We start from the raw sequence: 23,303 nt of genomic DNA on the forward strand, positions 1-23,303 counted from the left end.
TCCCTCAAGGAGATAAAACTATTAAGGGATATACGGTGGGTGGGCTACAACGTGACACCGAGTCATTTCGGGAGTCTAAAGAGCCCAGGGAGGCTCAAGAAAGGCCTCGGGTAGGAAAGGGCAGCTGGAATGGGGATTCTAACAGGCCCAGGTGAGGAGGGAGAGAGAGAGCATCCAGGAGTAGAAACAGCAAAGCGAGGGGACAGAATGCTTTATTTAGAGGCAGCTGGATAGAGCCATGGACAGAGCATTGGGCCTGGAATCGAGAAGACTTGAGTTCAGACACTTACTAGCTGTGTGAACCTAAGTCAGTCACTTCACCTGTCTACCCCAATTTTCCCAGCTGTAAAATAGATGTAATGACATATATCTCTATGAGCATCAAATGAGATAACATTTAAAAAGTGCCTAGCACATAATAGGTGCTTATTTCCTTCTTCCCCTCCCCCTTTTCATTTGGGGAGAGTTGTGAAGGGGAGTTATATTAAATAAGACAGGAAAGGTAGGTGGGAGCCAGTGGGGCGGGGAGAAACTATCAGATATCAAGCCAAGGATTTTGCATTTTTTCAATACTATTTTTTCTTTTTATTAATTTATTTTTAGTTTTCAATATTTACTTCCACTAGATTTTGAGTTCCAAATTTTTCTCCCCATCTCTCCCCTCCCTCACCCCAAAACAGCATACATTCTGATTACCCCTTCCCTCAATCTGCCCTTCCTTCTATCACCTCCTCCTCTTATCCTCTTTCTCCCCTATTTTCCTGTAGGGTAAGATAGATTTCCATAAAGAATTTTGCATTTTATTGTTTACTGCTTATACGACCTTGAGTAATTCACGTCCCTATGAGCCTCAGTTTCTCTATCTGTAAAATAAGGAAGAAGGGGAGACTAGCTGCTTTCTCTGTCTCATCACCTCTAAACCTGATGGTATTATTAGGGTGACACAGCACATACACCAAAAACTATGTTGTAAAGAAGAAGAAGATCTGTGCACAGGAAAGGACCAGGCAAAGAGATGGGAGGAATCTGGGGAAGGGAGAGGTCATTGTCCTTTATGAGAAAGTGGAGACTCAGGAAAGGCTAGATTGAGGAAGTGAGTTGGACCTTGAAGGGAACTAGGGGATCATAGGCTTTGGAGGCTACCCACACCAACCCCTTCATTTTATAGATGAGGAAACAGAAACTGAGTGTCTCACCCAACTTATACAACTGCTAAGTGTCTGAGGCAGAACTGGAACTCAGGTTAAACTTCATCCAAGACCAACACTCTACCCACTTGGGCAGGTAATGGACCAGGGAGAAGAGTGCTCATTCCCAGCATGAGAGACTCCAGGAGCAAAGGAGGATTTTCAGAAAAAGGATAGATGGCCATCATCTGAGAAGATTGAAGTACTGTCCTTCCTGGGGGCTGGGGAACAGGCAAGACAACCTCTTAAGGTCCTACCTTCTCCTTACTAGACTTTCACTGCTCCAGCTGTGAGTCAAAGTAAGTAGGAGTCAACTGGGTGAGCATAAATAACAAACAGATGCTTCATGCTCTTTTCAATGGCTCTATTTCCTGAATTGCTCCCCACCCCTCTTTTTTCCTCTTGGTTATAAGGTCCTCTGAGATACATTAGGAAATGAGGGTAATATAAAAACAAATCACGTCCATTAGAAACCTATCAAAGGCAGCGCAAACTCCTAAGCCTGTCACCTAAGCCTTGCCCATTTGGGTGCCAACCTCTCTTCTAGCTTCAGTTTGCCCTCTTCTCCTTGTACCCTTCATACCAGCCAGTCTGTTCCTTTCTCATCCTGCCCTCTCCCATCACCATGTCTTTGTCCCATTGTCCCTAACGAAGGGAAGCAACTTCCTCACATCGTGAGTGAGTTCAACACTTACTAAGAACCTACTATATGTTACTACATGGTGAGTGAGTTCAGGACTTACTAAGTGCCTACTATGTGCTACTATACCAAGATGAAGTTAGGAATCACACCATGACAATAGAATAGTGAACTTGGAGTCAAGAAGACTTCAGCTCAAACCCACATCTTACACTTCTAGACTTTGAGCCAATTTCCACATCTATTAGAGCTAACACTGCCTGGAACCCCATTCTCCTAGGGTTTGGGAGCATCTCAAAGGAGATAATATATTCAAAGTTATTTGCAAATCTTAAAGCAATCTAGAAATGTTAGCTATTATTATCATAGCATTTTGCAACACAATTCTAAAAAATGTCAATGAATTCATGTCTGACTTGATTGGTTTATGGAACTGGAAGGGATGTTAGAGATTTCCCTGTTTTATCCAAAGTCCATGGCCCTGGTTTATATCTTGGTTGACAAACTGGGCACCAGGACTCAAAGGTCTCCCTCGAGCTCCCTAAGTGCCAGGAGGTGAAGTGAGAGGAAACTTATTTGCGCCTCCCTTTCCCTTTTTGAGAGCATAACAAACTCTTCTTCTTCCTTTCTACATCTAAAAATATTTTGAGCCTGAGAAATGTAGAGATCTCTTGTAGCTGTGGTATTAAAACTGGAAACAGAGAGACTCATTTGGCCACCTGTGGTAGTCACCTGAGTGGAGGAGCAGTGAAACTGGCCATCTGCTGGATCATACTCTTCTGGAGCCATCTGGCTCTTTAGGTCCAGATCGATGAAAGCAGGCATGTGACTACGCAGCCCAGCTCCACCAAAACCCTCAGGAAACGTGGGCGTTGTTAGCCATCATCATCCCCACCGTCCCCCATCATCATTAGCAGCAGGAAGGACAGAAACAGCTCTGCCTTCATGAGCCAAGATTCATCTTGGAGCAGTTGGAGAGTCAACATATCTCAGAGCTGAGGGGAGGGAATGTAAGGACCAGAACGTGGTTTGGTAAAGCTCAAGGAGAAGGGATCCTAAGAACAGAGAATGTCAGAGGTGGCAGGGAGTTTAGAATACAGAATTTAATATGCTAGAACTTGGAACACAGAATGTCAGAGTTGGGAGAACTTTAGAACAGATAATGTGAGACCTGGGAAGGATAATTAGAACACAGAAATTCAGAGCTGGAAGGATTCTTAGAACATATAATATTAGAACCAGAGGGTGGAACTATGGGCACAGAGTGTCAGCACTAAGAAGGACCTTCAAATATAGAATGTAAAAGTTGGGAGGGACTTTAGAACATGGGATGCCTGGGCAGGAAAGGACTGAAACTAGAACGCAGAGCTAGAAGGGGGCTTAGAAGGTTGAGCACAGAATGCCATACCTGATAGAAACCCTAGAACAGGGCAGCACAGTACAAGTGGGAAAGAAGGCTATACTTGGAGTCAGGAGGGCTTGAGTTCAGATTCAGCCTCTAGCACTAACTAGCTGTGTAATCACAGGCAAGCCAGTTAACCTCTTGGTGTCTCAACTTCTTCATCTGTAAAATGGGTATAAGAATAGCACCTACATTCCAGGGTTGCTATGAAGATCAAATGAAATCATGTTTGGAACACATTCTGCAAAACTTAAAGTGTTGCTGCCGCTGCTGCTTACTATTTTCTCAGAGCACAGAAAGTCAGAATTAGGAAGGACCTGAGAGATCATCCAGTCAGACTAATTCTTTTTACAGAATGAAAAACTGAGGCTCATAAAAAGGAAATGACTTGTACAGGGTCAAATGGGAATAAGTGGCATAGCCAGGACTAGTCTGAGGCTCTTTCCAGTGCCCTCCACTGTAAGTGTTTCTTGTTGTGGAGTCATCTTTCAGTCATCTCCGACTCTTTGTGAACATATTCAGGATTTTTTTGGCAAAGATACTGGAGTGGTTTGCTATTTCCTTCTCCAGTTCATTTTTACAGGTGATGAAACTGAGTCAAACAGGGTTAAGTGATTTGCCCAGGATCTCTAGAACATGGCAAAGACCAACAAGGCTTGCATTCCGAATCACTGGATCTGTAAGCAGGGCAGACTTGTCCACACTCTCTCCTAGCTCCCTGGGGGTGAGCTGCACATTTTTGCAGGCTGGTTGGGGGAAGGCAGAGAGGATGGTCATGGAGCAGAGGCTTACTCTCCAGCCTCCTCAGGGCTCCAACTCAGAGCTCAGCAGTACAGAGTTATAGCCAGTTGTTCCTTCCCATTGGACTCAATTACACACTTTAAGGACCTCCCATGGGGAAGAAATACACAGAGAAGCATGTCTGCTTGGTGCAGGTGTGTACAGCACCGTCTGTATCAAATGCCACACATCCACATCCTTCTTAACCAAACAAGACTTTTTTTTCAGGAAACCACAAATGCAAATTTGTTGTGTGGCCTTGGGCAAGTCCCTTTCCCTCTCTGGGGCTCAATTTCCTCCTTCTAAAAATGAGGACTTTGTACTGTAGGACAGTATGGTATAGTGAGTAGACCTCGAATTTTCAGTCAGAAGGTCCAGGCTCAGATACTGACTCTGCTACGTAAGATGATTCCTTATCTCTCTTGGCCTCAGTTTCTGTCACATGAGGTGCTTGGCTGAATTTATCTCAAAGTTCGCTTTGCTAATCTGTGAGTTGCTAAACTTTAGGATCATTCAGGTCCCAGTCAGCCCTGCTCTTCTCTGATTCTGTGAATGTGTATACTGCACAGTACTAGGCATGTGTTATCGAGATCAATGTCCCCAATTCAGTGGGGACCTCAGTGTGGGAAGGACATTTGACACTGTCTAGTACAAACCCTTCATTTCACAGAATAGGAAACTGAGGTCCAGACAAGGGGTAAAACTTGCTCAGAAGGATAAATTCTCAGTCAGAAAGGATCTCAAAGCTCATCTATTCTGCACCTCTCATTTTACAAAGGAGAAAACCATGGGCTCAGAGAAGGCACATAGCTTGCCTGAGGTTACATGCAAGTAATAAACGGGAGAGCCAGGATTTGGATCAAGAAGCTCCAACCCAGTCCTGTATGTCTTCCCTTGTACCATAGTGCCTTACTCTGGGTATAGAGTTAATCTTGAGGAGTTATCCAAGGTACTAAAAAAGCATTACTCAAATGATTGTTATCGACTGTACTTGGGGATTTCCTTAAGGGTAGGGAAAGTCAGAGCTCTCCCTTCTCACTGGACTGTCCAGGCAATGAGGGCAGAAAGAACGCAGGAGTTCTGATTTTCAGACAAGTGCTCTGAACACCCATCCATCTGCTTGGGCAGAAAGGACCTTCTCTCCATATTCACAGATTCCATATCCCCGAGCATAAGTGAGTCACTGAAATTTCCCCTATTGTTTGCCAAAAACATGATGCAGTATGCTCTGTGAGACACCATGGGGCTGTCTCCATGTGGTTGATATTCAGAGTCTCCACCCTGGGTCTAGAGCACCTCACTTAACCTGAACAAGAATTCCTACTACAATATCCCCAATGAGATGGCCCTCAGACTTTGCCTAATGAGTTCTAGAGAGAAGGAGCCCACCACTTCCTGGGGTAACCCATTCCACTTTGGTTGGGACCTGCTCTCATCACTGGGAAGCTTTTCCTGACATCAGATGCAAATCTGCTTCTGCATCTGCCATCATTTCTCCTAATTCTTCTCTCTAGGCTCCAAAATGAGCAAGTTGCCTCTTCCATACAGCAGTCCTTCAAATACTTGTAAATTGCTTTCCCCCATCTCACCCTTAGTCTTCTCCTAGCTAAACATGGCCAGTTCTTCCAAATGATTCTCATACAGCATGATCTCAAGGTCCTTTACCACCCCAGGTGTCCTCTTATAGACACTTCAGCTTACTAACGCTCTTCCTAAAACATAACCCCTAGAACCGAGCACAATGCCCTAGGTGAGGCCTGACCACAGTGGAGCACAGTATCATCTCTCCAGTCTTGAACAATTGGACCCCACTCTGAATGGAATCTATGATCACATTGGCCATTATTGACTGACATGTCACACGATTGAGTCATTGATCTTTCATTCCCCCAAGCCCCCCGAAACTGTTGTCTATACCTCCCCCATGTTATACTTGCAAAGTTGATTTTTCTGAACTCGTCTATGACTTTATATCTCTCCCTGTGAAATTTCACCAATTCAATTTAGTCCAACACTCTAGCCTGCCAAGACCTTTTTACATCCTGATTCTCTCATGTAATAACTTTGCCCTCCAACTTTGTGTCATCTACAAATTCAGTAAGTAGGCCATCTGGGCCAAACGCTCAATGGAACAGGATTATCACATATAGATCCCTGCGGGGTTCCAGTAGAGATGCCCTTTCAAGGTGACATCGAACCATCAATCACTATTCTTTGGCTTTAGTCATTTATTACGTTAACTATAAAGTAGTTGAACTCGCATAATTGTCCAGCCCATAAAGTTCCACTTGTCCACCAGGATAGCCAGAGAGACCCTGTCAAATAAATGCTTTACTGAAATCTCAGTGTACTGTAGCTACAGCATTCCCCTGATCTCCCATTCTACTTACTGTCAAGGCAGGATGGTCACACTAATCTTTTAATTGATCTCTGCCTTATCTCTCCCCATTCCAACCCATTCTCTATTCAGCTGCCAAGGTGATTTCTTTCAGAGGTCTGACCTTCCTCAATAAATTTCAGTGGCTCCCTATTACTTCCAGAGTAAAATAAGAAGTTCTCTTTTGGGGGCATTTAAAGCTCTTTGTAACCCTTCCTACCTTGTTTGTTTTCTTTATACTGTATCCCCTGCATTCCTTCTCCACTTCAGGGTCTATGTGCTTGTCCTCACACCTGTCATGACCTTCAGAGACTCCCTCCCTGCCTTTGCTGGCTCTCCTCCATCTCTGGGATGTTTTCCTTTCTCACATCTGCCTCAGTTTCTTTGGCTTCCCTTAAAGTCGCAGCTCAAGCACCACCTTTGGGGGTGGGCAGGAGGTGGCTTCTCTGATCTCCCTCCCACCCCCACTGGTGTCTTCCTTCTGAGGTTACTTCTGATCTGCTCTGTATGTAATGTGGACACACAGAATTCTTCGTATGTTGAATTCTTCGTATGTTGTCTTCTTCACTAGACTGGGAGCTGCTTGAAGGCAGGGGCCACATTTTTGCCTTTCTTTGTATTGCCAGCACTTTGTATGATATCTTGCACTTGTTTAGTCATTTCAGTGTTGTCTGACTCTTTGTGACCCCTTTTGGGTTTGGGGGCATTAAAATGGTTTAAAATACATATGACTACGAATATTGAAATGCTTACCAAGATTTTTAAAAACCCAAAGCACTTAATACATAGGTGTTGACTGGCTAAATTACTGATTCATACTTAGCACATTCATACATTCATAGTCACCACCAACATTCACACAAAATTTCATACACACTCACCACACATATGTACTATTATTCATATACCCCAATACACACCTACCCATATTTTCATATCTACCCATAATACACAAACACATAATACATAGACATACACATATATTAATGCTCACTGACACACATGTATACATAGACACACACAAAATCCAAACATGTACATGGGTCACACATACACACTACATACATACACACATGTATACACTGTAGTCAGGCATCCTGGTTCTTGTTAGATGAAACACCACCTGGGTGCATCGGGGCTGGTTGCTATGGGAACCAGGATTCTGAGACTCAGAAAGTGGAGCAATCGGAATTCTCCCTTTGAAAATCATATTAGCAACAGAGAGCTCTGTGCTCAGAATCCTGAGTTCATTTTGCCTTCAGGAGGTCCGCTGACTAAGTCAGGATTCTACTTGGGCCAGCAATTAGACAACAATTAGGCTTTTTCTCAGATTGATGTAGTGGCCCCCAGGTGCTCTACATGAGAGGGTTCTTTCTGTGTGTGTGTGTGTGTGTGTGTGTGTGTGTGTGTGTGCGCACACACGCCCGAGCATTAATGTGTGTTAAGTGGTGCTGTTTCTTGATGGTGTGTGTGAAGTCTTGGTAGGCCTATGTGGGTGTGTGCGATAATGTGAGTCGGTAGCGTGTGTGTGTGTGTGAAGAATTGTTGTGAGGGGGGGTGAGGTGAAGTCTTGGGGGGAGGCGCTGTGTGTATGCTCATAGATGTGCCTAAATGTTAACAAAAGTGGCATGTGGTGAGAGTGAGGGGGTGGTCTAGAAGTCCTTAGCTGTGAGAAATTCTCTCTTCTTGTTTTGGCAAACTCAAACACAAAGCCCGCCCAGCCAGGGACCAGATCATCCTTCTCTCTGCTTTCTGTAGTCTTCCAAGTATTCATGCTGGGCAGGGGGAAAGATTTGACTGGGCACTCTTAGAATCGTTGACATAGATTTAGGGTTGGAAGAAATCTGAAGAAATGATAGCTATTACAAAGGGCTTACTGAGACATAAAGAAGGCATAGACCAACAGATTTAGAGTTGGAAGAGACTATAATATAGAGGCCATGAGTCCTTTGGCAGTCTGGTGAAGATTTAAGGAGCTCTTCTCAGAAAAATGTTTTTAAAGGCTTAAAACAAAATACATAGGATTATCAATACTGAAATAATTTTTAAAAAGAAACAAATTCACAGACCTCAGGTTAAGAACTCCTGCTTCCAGGATATCAAGCACAGACCTTTCATTTTATAGATGAGAAACCCAAGGCACAAAGAGGTTGTAATATTCTAGGATTATCAAATGTGATAATATTTGTAAAGGGCTTAGCACAGTGTCTAAAAATAGTAGTGCTTAACAAATGCTTATTCCTTTCCCCTTCTTAGGATCATTGATTTAGGGCCAGAAGTGACCTCAGAAGCAATCAAATAAAACTCCTCTTTTTACAGATGAGGAAACTGAGGCATGGAGAGGTTTATTGACTTGCCTAGGGATAATAGTTTTATTAAGTATCAGAGGCCAGTTAGCCCAATGTGACCCTGAGCAAGAATATTCTTTTACAAAAGACTGGTAAGCAGTCATCCAGCCTTCCCTTGAGATCCCTGATAAGGCAGACTCCCACCTCTACCCAAGGCAGCCCAATACACTTTGAGAAAACAGGAATTAATAGCATGTTTTCCCTCATACAGAGTCTCCATCTGCCTCTGTGCCATCCCCTCAATTGGTTCTGCCCTCTGGAGCTACTGGAACAAAGCTAATCCCTTTTCCTATTCAGAGTCGTCCAGAGACTAGAGAGGCAGCTAACTCTTGTGTTTCCCCAGGGTCTTCTTTCCTCTCCATTTCTCCAACAGATGTTGATAGAGAAGGATTTCAAGGTCCTTCACTATTGTGGTTCCCCTTTCAGATGTTCTCCAGCTTCCAGAATTTAGCGCTCTGTTTAGCACATAGTAGGTGTTTAATAAATGCTTCTTGACTTCTCAGTGTCCTCCCTAGAATGTGACACTCAGAAATTAACCCAATACTGCAGATGTTTCATTGGGAGGAAAAGACAACTGGTTGGTCACCTCCTCTAGGCTCTTATGGAAAACAAAGAAACATTAGTGGTTTGGGGTTTTTTGCGGGGGGGGGGGGGGGGAGCTTGTAGTCCACTAAGATTCCCAGATCTTTTTCACTGGCAGGGCTGCCTTGCCACAGCTTTCCCATCTTGTATTTAACAACTAATCTAACTAATCTTTTGGAACTCGTGTAAGACTTTGCATTCATCCCTATTCAGTTTGGTCTTATTCGATTTAATCCAGTATTCTAGCCCATCCAGACCTTTTGGGAGCTCGGCTGTTCTCCAGAGCATTAGCTAAGTAAGATTCCCAACTTTGTGGAATCTGCAAATTCTATGAGTTTGCCATCTATGCCCTGATCCAAGTCATAGACAAAAAAGACATTAAATAGAACAAGTCTGAGAAGAAAGCCCTGAAGTACACCTCTGCAGGCTGACCCTTTTAGGTCCAGTCAAGTGTGATACTGTGGAAAGATCCCTTTTTCTGGGGACAGAGGATCAGAGTTCAAATCTCACCTTAGATATTTTCCAGCTGAATGACCTTGGGAAAGTCCCTTAACCCCTCTGTGCCTCAGTTTCCTCTTTTGAAAAATGAGAGGGTTAAATTTGATAACCTCTAAGGTCTCTTCTAGTTATAAGCCCATGCTTATGCATATGATTCTATGTCATTTCTGGGCCTCAGTTTCCTTGTCTATAAAATGAGTAGATTGGACTAGATCAAGTCCAAGGTCTCTTTCAGCTCTGGAGCTAAGAGTCTGTGAGCTAGCTGTGACATGTCCAAATTGTAATGTATAGAGGTCATATCCTTCCATCACATTCCCAAGAACTGCTTTTCCCCTTCCTCCACTGATAAAAAGAGAGGAAAAATAAAACGTTAGTAATAAATATGCAAAATATATTCCCTTATTGGCCATGTCCAAAAAATTCTATGACTCATATTGTCCTTCACCTCTCTGTCAGGAGGTGGAGAGCAAGATTGACCCTCAGTCCTGGGGGTGATCATTGTGTGGAGGAGAGTTTAGATGACCTGATATCAATCCCTCCTGATGAGTGACTCCATCTCAACTCCATGTTTTTATACCATGAAGCGTCACCACTTTGTGTGTGTGTGTGTGTGTGTGTGTGTGTGTGTGTGTGAAGACCTTCCTCCCCCATGAGCCCTTCCCTCCATACATCCCTCCTTTTCATTTTCCTTGGAGCATGAAAAATGAACTTCTTGTGAGTAAGGGGCTTACATAAGGACCCCTTCTGCATTTCCTGTGGCTTTGTCTCTGATCTATTGGTTGAGATAAAGCTAATGGATGGGGATTTGAAAGAGTCTGTATTTCTCTTTCAGTTTTTCATCTGCATCCATTCAGAGAGCTCTCTCCAGTTTCCTCTGAAACTCTCCACTTTGTCATTTCTTGGGGCACAATAGCATCCGATTACATTCACATGTCATAATTTATTATTCACTTCGCTTTCTTGGCTTCTGTGTTTGTTTCCAGGCCAGATCACCCTTCCTACTTTGTCTGAAAAACTGGACGATGTCTACAGCATGGGAAACTCGACGCCAGCTATCGGTGAGAGCCCTGGTCAATGGCGTGGGAGGAGGGCTGTGAGGCTATCCTCACACGTAGGTGAAGTAGGTGGGTGCTTATGGGATGACTTGAGGAGCACCAAGAAGGCTCCCTGCTCTCAGATGGTTTCCTCCATCAATCTGTTCCAGTGTCTGAAGAGCCACCATTAGAGATTTAATGAATACTTGAAGTCTGAGGCTTCTATCAAAGTGCTCTCTATCTGAGAGTAGGACATCAGGAGGGACTGAAAGGGAAGTTGGAGTGCTGAAGACCAGCTTTGCCTGCTTCACCAGAGCTTCAGGGTAGACAGGGAACAGAGTGTGTAGAAAGCTACCTACTAGCCAGAAAATGAAGATGTAAAAGAGAGTAGACCCAGGCCTCAGACAAGCTTGTATCCTGCCCCTCCCCAGGGCTCCCCATTGGAGATGTGGCCATTTATGGCTGGTTTGGTAGTTGCTAGAGGGCAGAAGAGTCCCATCTCGGTGACATTTTAGGTCAGGAGGCAGGAAATGATGTGGGTGGGAGATTATATATCTTTTCACCTTTCGGAGGTGGCTTGAGGGCCAAGGGGAGATCCTTAATCAGTTCATCTGGGAAGAGGCTTATACATAATGGTCTAGGGGGCATCCCAAGTGCTACTCTGTGAGGGTATCTTTGGAGAGGAAGACATCAGTCTCATCCTTTCACGTCCTTCATCCCTACCACTCCTTTCCATTCCTCCCCCAACAGGCCTCTCTAGTTCAATGTCCCCCACTTCACCCCCTCTATATATCAGTGTTTGTTTTTTTTAACAGATTTTCTATGGAATCACAAAATGTCAAAACTAGAGACCATTATAATGGGAATGTGACCAACCCTTCTATTTTACAGATGGGGAACCTGAGTCACTGATTTAAGAAAAGTGACTTGCCCACATAACGGATTCAAGAACCCCAGAATCTCCCAATTGGAAGGAACCTCCGAGGCCAGCTTGTTAACTTGCACCTGAGCAGAGGTCCCCTCTTTGGCATCCCTGATACATGGTTTTCCAGTCTCTGCTCAGAAAATTGATTTCTTTGATCAATGATTTCATTGATGGAGAACCCACCACCTACTGGGGTGTGGACAACATGTTCCGCTTTTGGACTGTTCTCATTCTTGGGAAAGGTTTTCTTATGCAGAGCCAAGATCTGTCCCTTTGTGACCTTTACCCATTCTCCAATAGTCAATAAACATTAATTCAAGCATTCAGACATCAGGCTGGGTGGGAAACAGCCACAGTTACTACTGATAATCACTCTCAAGCTAGGAGGGCCCAGAGGAGCCCTCAGGCAGGGCCCCAGTGGTGTCCCAGTTTCAGACTACAGCCTGACGTCTTTCTTTTTTCTTGACCTCATTAAAGAGGCCATGCCCTGGCTACTTCTTAAACAGGCCTTTTCAATGAATGGGCGTTGCCTCACCCTATGTGAGTGCCTGCAAAGACCTTGGCCTAAAAGGCCCAAGGTCTCTCAGTGCATCCTGGCTCGTCTCCAGTCATCCTGGGGAATATCAGGTCTCTGGATGCAGATGACTCTGGAGGAGAAGTGAGGCTGGTGACCTGCACAGCCCTCCCTCACTCAAAACAAAGTCAAGTGCAAGTCATGTCATCATTTCTCTGATGGCCTGGTCTTCTTCAACAATGAAGGACAAACACATACACAAACAAACGTTAATTATGTGCCAGGCCCCAACCTAAGCTCTAGGGGGACAAATAGGAAAAAAGAAAGACAGTTTTTGCCCTCAGGGAGTTTTCGATCTGATAAGGGAAGACAACACTCAGATAATATACTCTTTCATCTGAGGCCAAGCAGGACAAGTCGGATCCCTCTACTACACACCATCTTTTCAAAAACTTCAAAAATGCTACCATGTTCCCCTAAATCTTCTTTTCTGCAGGCTAAAGAATTGCATTTCCTTCAGTCAATCCTCCAATGGCCTGGTCTCAAGGTTTCTCCCCATCTGGGACCCCATCTGAATGTCCTTGTTTCTCAATGTCCTTCCCAAGATGTGGTGTCTAGAACTAAATACACCACCCTTCCAGACTTACTCTGAGCAGGGGGAGTCCAGCAGGACTGTTACATCACACTCTCTGGAGATAGTCATATCTCCTAAGGCAGCACTAGTTTTTTTTGTCTGCCATATTTTCAGCTTGCAATCCACTTAAACCCTCAGATCTTTTTCAGATAACCTATTTTTTAATTTATTTTTTCAATTGAACAAAAATCTGTTTTTTCTCCTTCCTCCACCGATAAAAAGAGAGAAAAACAAAACCTTAGTAACAAATACGCAAAAGATACTCCCTTATTGGCCATGTCCAAAAATTCTGTGACTCATATTGTACCCTGAGTCCTTCACTTCTCTGTCAGGAGGTGGAGAGCATGCTTGACCCTCAGTCTTGGGAGTGGTCATTGTGTTGAGGAGAGTTTAGATGACCTGATGTCAAGCCCTCCTGAGCCTCCACCCTCTTCCCAACCCCCACTGGGCACTCAGAAGTCTGCTCTTAGATGAGTCTCTACGTTCAAATGCTTCTTGTACTGCTCCTTCCAGGAAAGAAGCCTGTCCGTCTGGTGAATAGGACTGACCTTTGCAGTGGGACAGTGCAGGTCAAGATTTCACGGTTCTGGCAGCCTGTCTGTGAGGACTTCTGGAGCAACAGGGCCAGCCTCGCTGTCTGCAGGGAGCTGAACTGCACAGGGAAGGAGCCAATGGTGTCTGCTGAGACTCCAGCCCCAAAGGGGCTCCAGCCCTTCCCTGTGGGGAACAGGAGCGTGGTACTCAATGACACCTGGGACTCCCCTCTGCCTGTGCTCTGTGATCAGGAAGACTGGGAGAGCTGCCAGATACTGTCCTCTGTGTGCTCCAGCTGGAGGTCAGCCAAAGTCAACTGTGCAGGTGAGAAGACCCTCCCCACAGCACCACCTTCCTGACTGAGCATAACACCCCAGAGATGGAAGACCTTCTGGGTCTCCCATCCCATAATCAGGGCTTTACTCAGGAGGGGCTCAACAAGGGGCAGGAAGGGAAGAGGATGGGAGGGGAGGAGAGGAGGAAAGGGGAAGGGAAGGGAGGGGGAGGGGAGGAGGAAAGGGGAAGGGAAGAGATGGGAAGGGAAAGGGAGGGAGTGAGAAGGTTAGGAGAGGAGAGAAGGGGAGGAGAATTCAAAGGAGAAGAGAGAGTGGGAGATGTACTTCATTTACCAGAACTCTTTACAGATGGGAATTAACTCTAGTAAATAAATAATCAAGTGTTCTCTCTCACGAGCTCTTTCCTCTCCATCTTACTATTTCTTTCTCTTCTTTCCAACTCTCCCAATTGCTTCCATCTCCACATCTGCATCTCCCTTTCTCTGTTTACTTCTCTGCCCCAATTGCTCCAATTCCCCATGTCTTACTTGATCCTCAAACACCTTCCATTATATCTGTCTCTCTATTTCTACCTCTTCCTGCTGACCACACTCTTGGTCATCTCTCTTCTAACTTCTTCTTTTCTTTCCTTTCTTTCCTCTTTCCCGTCTCTCCTCCCTCCCTCCCTCCCTTCCTCCCTCCTTTCCTTTCTTCTTTCCCCTCCCTTCCCTTCCTTTATGCCTTTCTTTCCATTCTCTCTCTTTCCCTCGGTCTTCTTCGTCTTCCAGAAGTCCATGCTGTGAAGCTTGTGGATGGAGGTGATCGTTGTGCAGGTCGGGTAGAGCTGCACGACAAAGGTTCCTGGGGGACTGTATGTGATGATTCCTGGGACCTGGAGGATGCTAACGTTGTGTGCAAGCAGCTGAACTGTGGTTGGGCTATCTTGGCCCTGGAGGGCTCATACTTCCAGAAGGGCAAAGGACCCATCCACTTGGATGAAGTGAACTGCTCTGGGAGCGAGCTCTCCCTGTGGGGGTGCCCTGCCCAGAGAAACCATGATTGTGGTCACAAGGAGGATGCCGGAGTGGTTTGCTCAGGTCTGTCCTTTTACTGTGTGTCTGTCTGTCTGCTGTATCCTCAGGTCCCTGGGGTGCTATGATGCTATAATCTTCCTCCATTGGGAGAATTCAAATTCATCTCAACAAGCAGGGGCTGCTAGGTATAAGACACTATGCTAGGACTTGGGGATACAAAGAGAGAAAGGAAACAATATCTGCCCTCAAGAAGCTTATGTTCCATAGGGACAATCCCATGTGTGCACAGAAGTTCATACAAAATAAATCCAAGATGACTTGGTGAGGAGAAAAGCGCCAGCATCAGGAACATCAGTTGGGATCTCTGTGGCTCAAGCACTGGGGGGAGTACAGCAACATTGAAAGGTCCTAGATTCCTTGGCCAGGGTCTTCCCTCTGCTGGTGCAGACAGAGAGCCCTCAGTGACCTAGCAGAAGGCCTTGGAGTGCTGCTGGGTGCACCTGCTGAGGAATCACTTATTATTTTGGCTGGTCCTCAGGGGATGGAAAGGTCTAGTCTGTGGCCCAGTGTTCTTTTCACTGGAGTACCCAGCATCCCCTTGTACCCCAGTTTCATTCTACCCCCTCCCAGTGTCAAAGACATTGACAGCAGGTATCGGATCACTGCAGTGTCTGCCATCATCACTCAGCATCCCTTAGCAGCGGGAATGGGCAGGAAGGAGGGGGACAGCTTTTCTATGGGCCTGCTCCTACAGTCCTGATTCCTCAGACCACATATCCATCCTAGCCCTGATGGGTCCTCATTCCCTCTGCAATGTACTCTATGCCTCTGCCATATTTCCCAGCCCTTTCCTGTCTGTCTCCTCCCCCTTCAAGGGCTCCATTTTTGTCGACATGAATGTTCTCTCTTTGGTCCTCTCTACCAGATGCTCAGCATTTCAACGTGTCACTGACTCCCAATACCTCAAGACCTCAGTTACCCACAATAGGTGAGTCTTCCAAGAAGGGAGTTCCCCTCTCCCAGGGCTGGCTGGGGATCGAGGGGAGGCATGCATCCTCACTCAAGGACCCTTCTGGGTATTTCATGGCTAGTGGAGGGTAGCTCGCTGTTTCTAGACCCATGATGCATCTGCCAATTCCCAGCTCAGAGCCTTCCAAAGCAATTCTTATCTAAATGGTTCATTTCAGTTATACAAAGGAATCTCACATGGAAGGGAGTGAGCCCTTAATTTTGTACTCATCACAGGACAGAAGAAAAGACTTTTGCAATTAGAAGGATTGGGGTTAGATAAGCTGAGGAATATTCTGCCTACAAAAGCAGTAATATTCTCCCAGAACAGAGCTCCAGGAGAAGAGAGGGAATCTTGTGAAGATGTTAAAGACGAATATAATGAAAACACAATTTATATTGTACTAAGTACTTATTTTTTTTTTACCTCACAACCCTGTGGCGTAGGGACAGTTCCACCCCTCAAGGTCTCTAAACAGAGGCTTATTGAAAATATCATACAGGGGCAGCTAGGTGGCACTGGCTCTAGAATCTCAAGGACCTGAGTTCAAATTCAGATTCAGATACTTACTATGTGACTCTGGGCAAATTGTTTAACCCTGATTGCTCCTTAAAAAAATTTATATAGAAGATTTCTACTCAGATATGGGTTCAATTAGATGCAATGTGATCTAGTGAACAGAGTGCTGGAAGTGGAAATCCTGCCTTAGATACTTACTAGCTGTGTGACCTTAGAAGAGTCACTTAACCTATCTGAACCCGTTTCCTCACTTGTGAATGTGAGGGTTAGAATGAATGATCTCTAAGGTCCTTTCTAGCCCTAAATCTATGATCCTGTAGCCTCTCCAATTCTGACACCATGTGCTTATGTCACCCTCATTTTACAGATGGAGAAACCAAGGCAGAGAGCAGTACAGGGATTTGCCCAGGCCAGGGTCATCTGATAAATCAATAACTTAGAGTCAGAATTCAAATTCAGGTCTTCAGTCTATAAGACCAGTGATCCTTCGATTCAGATCAGCAAAAATGCCCACTAAGTTCCTTTGCCCACTTCCTACTACAGCGACCGAGTCTCCAGACTCCCCAGGCCACTGTTTTTGCCACAGGCAGGTACTCAAGGAAATGCTTTCCATGGGAGGTTTAGGATGGAATAGAAATCAAATACACGTTTTCAACAGCATTCAACAAATCCTGATGAAGTGTTTACTATGTGCTGGGAGCTAAAGACAGAAAGACATAGCTAAACCTAGGCCTGACCTCTGGGAACCCCTAGCCTGAGGAGGGAGCAAGCTTACCCAGGAAGGCTCCAGGAAGCCTTCATGGGGGAGGTGGCACCTGGTGGCAAATAAGGATTCTGGACGGGGGACTGACCACCCATTTCAGCCTGGGTCAGCATTCCAAGGCCTGAGCTTTTCCATGTTCATCTCTGCACTCACATGGGTCCTCTTGCTTCCAGCACCCTTAGTACCAATTGGAATGCAAAAGAAGGAGTTTCGAGAGCAGCTCCTCCTCATCTTGTGCATCATCCTAGGAATTCTTCTCTTGGGGTCACTCACTGCTCTGACTTTCATCTTTCTGAAGGCTAAAGGAAAATATGGTAAGTGTCCTGAACATTTACAATGCCTAGGGATATGCTCTCCTGGGATGGGTGTGAGATTGACCTGCTTACCCCCTGACAGCACTGGGGCAAATTGGGTAAACTGAGGCTCCGAGAGGCAAAAGTGACTTGCCCAAAGTCACAGGACTAGTGAGGGATGGAGCTTGAAACCAGAAGCCAGGTCTTCAGACTCCTAATCTCAAACTCTTTCCACTACTTATGTACCGCCCCACCCTCAGCACTTCCAACCATGGAAAATCACAATCAGCAGACATCCACGGCCACCCTTGGAGAGCACAACAGCTACCATGAGGCATCTGTCTCCATCCCCCAAAAAGAAGGTAGAATTCCATCCACTTTGAGGTTGGAGGGCTGTAGTAGATGGTGGGCTGGAGCTTAGAGATGGGAAGGGCAGGATTCATCCCTGAGGGTCAGTGTTTCCCTGGGCTCTTAAGTCAAAATGGCAGCCCCATCTGAAGCCAGGAGCTGGAAATGAGTGAATATTAATCTCATAGCATGCAAGGGCAATCTTTTGTTCCCAGAGCAACTACTGTGCTGATTGACTAATGCATTTGTGATATGACCACCATTCAAAATGGACCAACCAATCAGCTCCCCACCAACTCTCAACCCTCCTGGTTCCCACTCCCTACTCCCTCTTCCCTTCCTGGCTTTCTCTGCTTTTGCTTTCTTCATGGTACAATGGAAAAGAACTGGGTTCAAATCCCAACCGAGGTCCTTTGAGCTCAAATTCAGTGCCAGGTCCATGCCATTAACGAATGGCATGCAGGCTTCTTGGGGTACTTCCATTTCTATTTTTCATCTTGGTCTCCCCAGTGCCTAGCAGAGTGCCAGGCTCACAGTAGGCATTTATTAAATACATCTGGATGGCCTTGAATCCAACAGTCTTTCTGAGGCACTTGCCCATCTCCTTCCCCCTCTTCCTTTCCTGACTCTGTTGTTTTCTCCCCAGCACCCAAGCTCTCCCTGCAGGTGGGAGCCCCACCCTCTAAGGACTCCGACTCAGACTCTGACTCTGACTATGAACGCTACGATTTCCACACCCAGCCTCCAGTGCCCCTCTCCACCTTCTATAGTGAGTGTCTCCCTGTCTGACTGGAATGTGAGATGAATACAAAAGACACCAGGTTGGCAGATGGGACTCCTGGGCTCTACTGGCAAGTTTTAGCACTGCCTTCTAGGGAGAACTAGACACTCTCTGCTTCATTTATTCCTTCCGTGAAATGGGAGACATCTCCATTGTTTATTCACAGAAGAGGAGAGGGGATAGGTTCACAGGTGCTAAATGCTTTCAGGTCCTGGAACAGATTTGGACAGGTCTTTGTCAGGGGCATCCTCCTGCTCCTTCTTGGTGATGTCAGCATCTCTGTCCCTGCCCTCCTTTCCCTCTCACCCCCACCACTTTAACAGTCTCAGCCCACTATACAGTGACTTAAAGGGCAAGGTGGGTGAGGGGAAGGGTACCTCCTCTGGAGCTCACCGCACTGCTCCCACCTACCTCAGCCAATGCCCCTTCTACCTAATCTCCCCAAACCCTCCACCCATACACCCCTTGTGGGCCCTGAGATTGAGGTGAGGTGAGAAATAGGACACTGGGGTTTAAGGCAAGGTCCTTGATCACTTATGGAGGAGTGAACCCCAAGGGGGCCTTTGAGAGCAAACACACTTGGACTCACGCTGCCAGAGGGCCGATTCTTTTAACCCACAAGATGGAGCCGCCTTTGAGGTCACAGGTCCACTCTCTCTTTTAGTAGATGAGGAAACAGGTCCTGGGAATGGTCAAGTGACTTACCTTAGGTCCTAAGTATCAGAAGGGGAATCATAAACCAGGTCCTCTGACTCCAGGGGTGGCATTTTTTCTTTCTACCAACTTCCCAGAGTGGCATACAATGGCACATCATAAGATCGGTGATCTAGAACTTGAAATCTTAGAGGCCATTGAGACCCTCATTTTACAGATGAGGAAACTGAGGCCCAGAAAAGGAAAGTAACTTGTCCAAGGTCACTCATGGAGTAAGTGGCAAACCCAGGATTCAAACTCAGGGTTCAGACTCTAGATCCAGCTCTCCATCCTGCCTTCCCTCCAGCTGGGGATCACTGGAAGTCAAGAAGCCCATGGAGAAGCCACTCCCAGATAGGTCTTCATGCAGGACTGCGGGGATCCCCCCCAACATCTGCTTTTCATAGACCAAGCCTAATCTAAAGCTCTGACATGGAGAGGGTTTGAAGGCTTGCCAAAGTCATAAGACATAATCCTGCTTGTATTTAGTCATCCTGTGAGGCAGGTCCTGCAGAGAGTGTGGCAAAGAGGATCAGGGCACAGATCGGGAGTTCCCTCTGCCCTTGTTGAGGAACCTAGGACTCACAGGAGGAAGTGACTGACAAAGCTCAGAGGTTTCAGAGGGAGAGAAGATTCCAACTCAGGTCTCTCCTCCAGATTCCAGTTGTGTTCTGCAGCATCTCTGAAGCTCATCCCCCACCCCCACCCCTTCTAGCCTCCGTCACAGTCCCTTGAGACCCCTCTGCCCTCCACCACTCCCCAGAACAGGGCTACTTGAGGGTCCCACGTCATCACCATCATGAACTCTGCTTTCAGACTCCCAGAAGCATCGAGTGACTGAGGACATGGCCCAGCAGAGCAGGTTCAGGATGCCCCCACTGCAGGAGGGTGAGACAGGAAGCATTCAGTATGGATGAATGGATTGGGGGGGGGGTGACTCTAAGACTTCCTTGGAGACTCAACTTACCCTGAGATGCTCCAGCAGCAGCCTCCCTCACCAAACCACTGTAGTGCTTAACAAACTCTGCGAGTAGAGGTTGACTAGAGTAGTGGAAAGAACCTTGGGTTTGGGGCCAAAAGGCCTCGGTTCAAATCTCAGCTGTCCCACACATGTATGACATTTTACTAAGTACTTTGCCTCTCTGGGCCTCAGAAACAGGTGGATTGGTTCCTTCACAGGTTTGCTTTTTAAGGTGTTCTATAAACCCTAAAGCACTGTATAGGTATGAGTTATTATTGGTCTCCTCTCTTGGCCTCAGTCTCCCCAAACATTAAACAGGAAGATAGATTAGTTGATCTCCAAGGTCCCTTCTAGCACTTTGCACCTAAGAAAGATCTACTTATCTATTTTATTGTTAGATTAACCTAGTCTTCTTGATAAAATGTTTGTTGACTGACCGACTGACTGACTGACTGCAGGTTGTCTTTTCTTGTCCTCAGCAAAGTTCTGCATTTTAACCACCTGAATATTGACTTCGTATTGCAGATCCCCCTATCGCAGCTCCTCAGAATTACCCAAGACATGACAGTGAGTCCAGTACATCTTCTGGGGAAGGTTACTGTAATAATTCCACTAGCAGGCTGTCTCAATCCAACTTCCCAGGCTTTTCTTCAGAGAGAAACCACCTCCTGGAGCCCCCTAACCTGGAACTGGCTGGCTCCCGGGCCACTCTGCCTGGTAAGCTTATCCAAGGGAGGAGCCCTGCTCCATCAAATTTAGGTGAAAGGCTTTTTGGGGGAGATGGGGGGTTCTATGGGTGCAGAATGTTGGATATAGTGTTAGTGCATCAATTGCTTAGATGTTTTTCCTTGTTGGAAAGGAAAACTCACTGGAGGGTGGGAAAGGGAATGTGTCTGAAATGACGCACAAGAGGCATTAAGAAGGCTTTACTTTTTGAAAATCTGGTTGGAAAAAGCATGAACTGTCCCATCTCAGGAATCATGAACTCACAGAATTCTAGAGCTGGAAGGAACCTATGAAGCCATCTAGAATGAGCCTTCACCCCCCAACCTTAAGTGTAGTGTGGGCTTCAGAGCCAGGAGTCTAATACTGCTTCTGATGCTTACTAGCCTGGGTGATCTGGGTTATCACTTCCCCATGCTTGACTCCAGTTTCCTCCTTTGTAACATGGAGAGTTGTTCTAGGAGACAACTGAGGTCCCTTCTAGCTCAACCAGCTCACATCTGGGGCTGTGAGACATCCCTGACAAGCCTTGAAGGCCTGAGTTCAAATCTGGCCTCAGATACTTCCTGGCTATGTGACCTTGGGTAAGTCACATGATGCTAGCTAGCATTTATTTAGTGTTTCAAGGTTCACAAAACACTTTACATATGTTAACTGAGAGGTCAGTGCTATTATTTTCTCCATTTTGCAGTTGTGAAAACTGAGGCAGATAGAAATTAAGTGACTTGCCCAGATCCACACAGGTGGTAAGTGTCTGAGGCTGGATTTGAATTCAGGTCTTCCAGGCTCAAAGTCTAGCTGTCTATCCACTGCACCACCTAGTTGCTTTTGGTAGTTTAACTTAACTTCTGTATACCTCAGTTTCCTCATCTATGAAATGGGAAGCATTTATCTTCCATGGTTTGAGGATGAGATGAGATGAGATTTGTAAAGGGCTTTGCAAACCTTAAAGTGACATTTAAATATAAGCTATCATAAGTTTGCCCCCTCTTGTGGCAGCCCCCTTCCATACCCCAGCGAGACTTTCCTTCCCTTGAGCACTGGGTTCCCTTTAGTGTTCAAGCTGGAAGGGACTTGAAAGCTCATGTGATTCAACCATCTCTTTTTTATGAATGAGAAAAAAATTTCTCCAAAGGTCAAGGGTTTGGCTGAATCAAGGTCATACACAGATAAGAAATGATCAAGCTAAGTTTAGGCCCCTGAACTTCAGATTCCAAACCAGTGACTGACCCAGTTCACCGTATTTCCCCCAAGCCCATCATCCCTTCTGTGACTGCCATAACATTCCTCTTGCTCAGGGGAGATGCAAGTCCGTTGGGCTGCCCAGCTCCTTCTACGAGGCAGATGTTGGGGTTCACCTTCCCCTCCCCTCACCCAGCTCCTAGCTGGTTAGCTCACTTGCCTACCTGGAGAAGGAAAGCATTTCTTCAGGATTTCCCTCTTCCTCAGCAGCTGTCACTCCTCTAAGCTCCAACACCTGTCTTAACCTGTCTTTAGGATGGAAATCCATAGCTAGAGTGTTCAGGAGAGAGTGTTCAGGTTGGTGAAGCAATGTAACCACAGCATATAATGACCATGCACAGGCGCTGAGGATGTTTGACCTTGAAAAGAAAAGACTTAGTGGGACACAGAAAGATCACAGAATTTGGAGGCAGGACCTAGGTTCTAATTCCACCTCTTGCATTTACTACCTGTGTCACCTTGAACAAATTGCCTTTCTGGGTCTCAGTTTCCTTACCTGCGAAATAGGAATGATAGCCCCTCTGTTGCCTATCTCCTGGGGTGAGGAAAATATGGAAGTGTGAGCTATTAGTCACTTCTCTGGTCCTCAATTTCCCATCTGCAAAATGGGGGTGGGGGAGTAGACTAGATAAACTTCAAGGTCTTTGTCTAGGTGTCTCAGAAAGAAGGTCCTTTTGGGGTCTAAACTTGCCCTCCTGCTTCAGGTCATCTTTCCGGGAAAATGGCTCCCCTTCCCCTCTCAGTCTGACTCCACAAACCTTCCCCCTTGGATTGTAGATGCTCATCTCCTGGCTTCTCAGAACTGCCCGAGACACAACAGTGAATCCAGCACCTCTTCTGGGGAAGGTTACTGCAACAGCCCCACCACCAAGCTGCCTCCGTCCATCTTCCAAGGCTTTTCTTCAGAAAGGAACATCCTGGAGGCCCCTCCCAATCTGGAGCTGGCTGGGTCCCGGTCCACTATTCTTGGTAAGCTCATCCAGGGGAGGAACTCTTATTCCATCAAATCTGGGGAGAAAGGAGGAGGGCTATGGGCACAGAATGTTGCATACCTGATGTACTCAGTCAGTTGGTTTTGCTGAACTATTTGGGGGGGGGGGGAGTTGTTACAAAGGAAGGCTCACAGATGAACAGGAGGAAGAAACATGGTTCTCATATTAGAGATTTTAATTTTAAAAAACAGAAGAGAGGCATCAGTAACGTTTTA

General features: G+C 46.0%; 1 protein-coding gene across 3 annotated transcripts in view; it reads left to right on the forward strand.

The window, feature by feature from the left end:
* CD6 (CD6 molecule) overlaps positions 1–23,303 on the forward strand; it is a 47,844-nt gene that overhangs the window by 19,738 nt on the left and 4,803 nt on the right. Inside the window, exons 2-11 of one of the 3 annotated variants that reach the window (XM_072638791.1) lie at positions 10,798–10,872; positions 13,435–13,779; positions 14,519–14,827; positions 15,690–15,752; positions 17,229–17,369; positions 17,609–17,710; positions 18,343–18,465; positions 19,987–20,058; positions 20,657–20,848; positions 22,874–23,065. In XM_072638791.1, coding sequence (XP_072494892.1) covers positions 10,798–10,872; positions 13,435–13,779; positions 14,519–14,827; positions 15,690–15,752; positions 17,229–17,369; positions 17,609–17,710; positions 18,343–18,465; positions 19,987–20,058; positions 20,657–20,848; positions 22,874–23,065 — 1,614 coding nt within the window. The remainder of the gene's footprint in view (positions 1–10,797; positions 10,873–13,434; positions 13,780–14,518; positions 14,828–15,689; positions 15,753–17,228; positions 17,370–17,608; positions 17,711–18,342; positions 18,466–19,986; positions 20,059–20,656; positions 20,849–22,873; positions 23,066–23,303) is intronic. The other 2 variants (XM_072638792.1, XM_072638793.1) reach the window with 2 other exon arrangements.

This window comes from Notamacropus eugenii, chromosome 2 (assembly GCF_028372415.1).
Source record: "Notamacropus eugenii isolate mMacEug1 chromosome 2, mMacEug1.pri_v2, whole genome shotgun sequence".
NCBI classification, from domain to species: Eukaryota; Metazoa; Chordata; class Mammalia; order Diprotodontia; family Macropodidae; genus Notamacropus; species Notamacropus eugenii.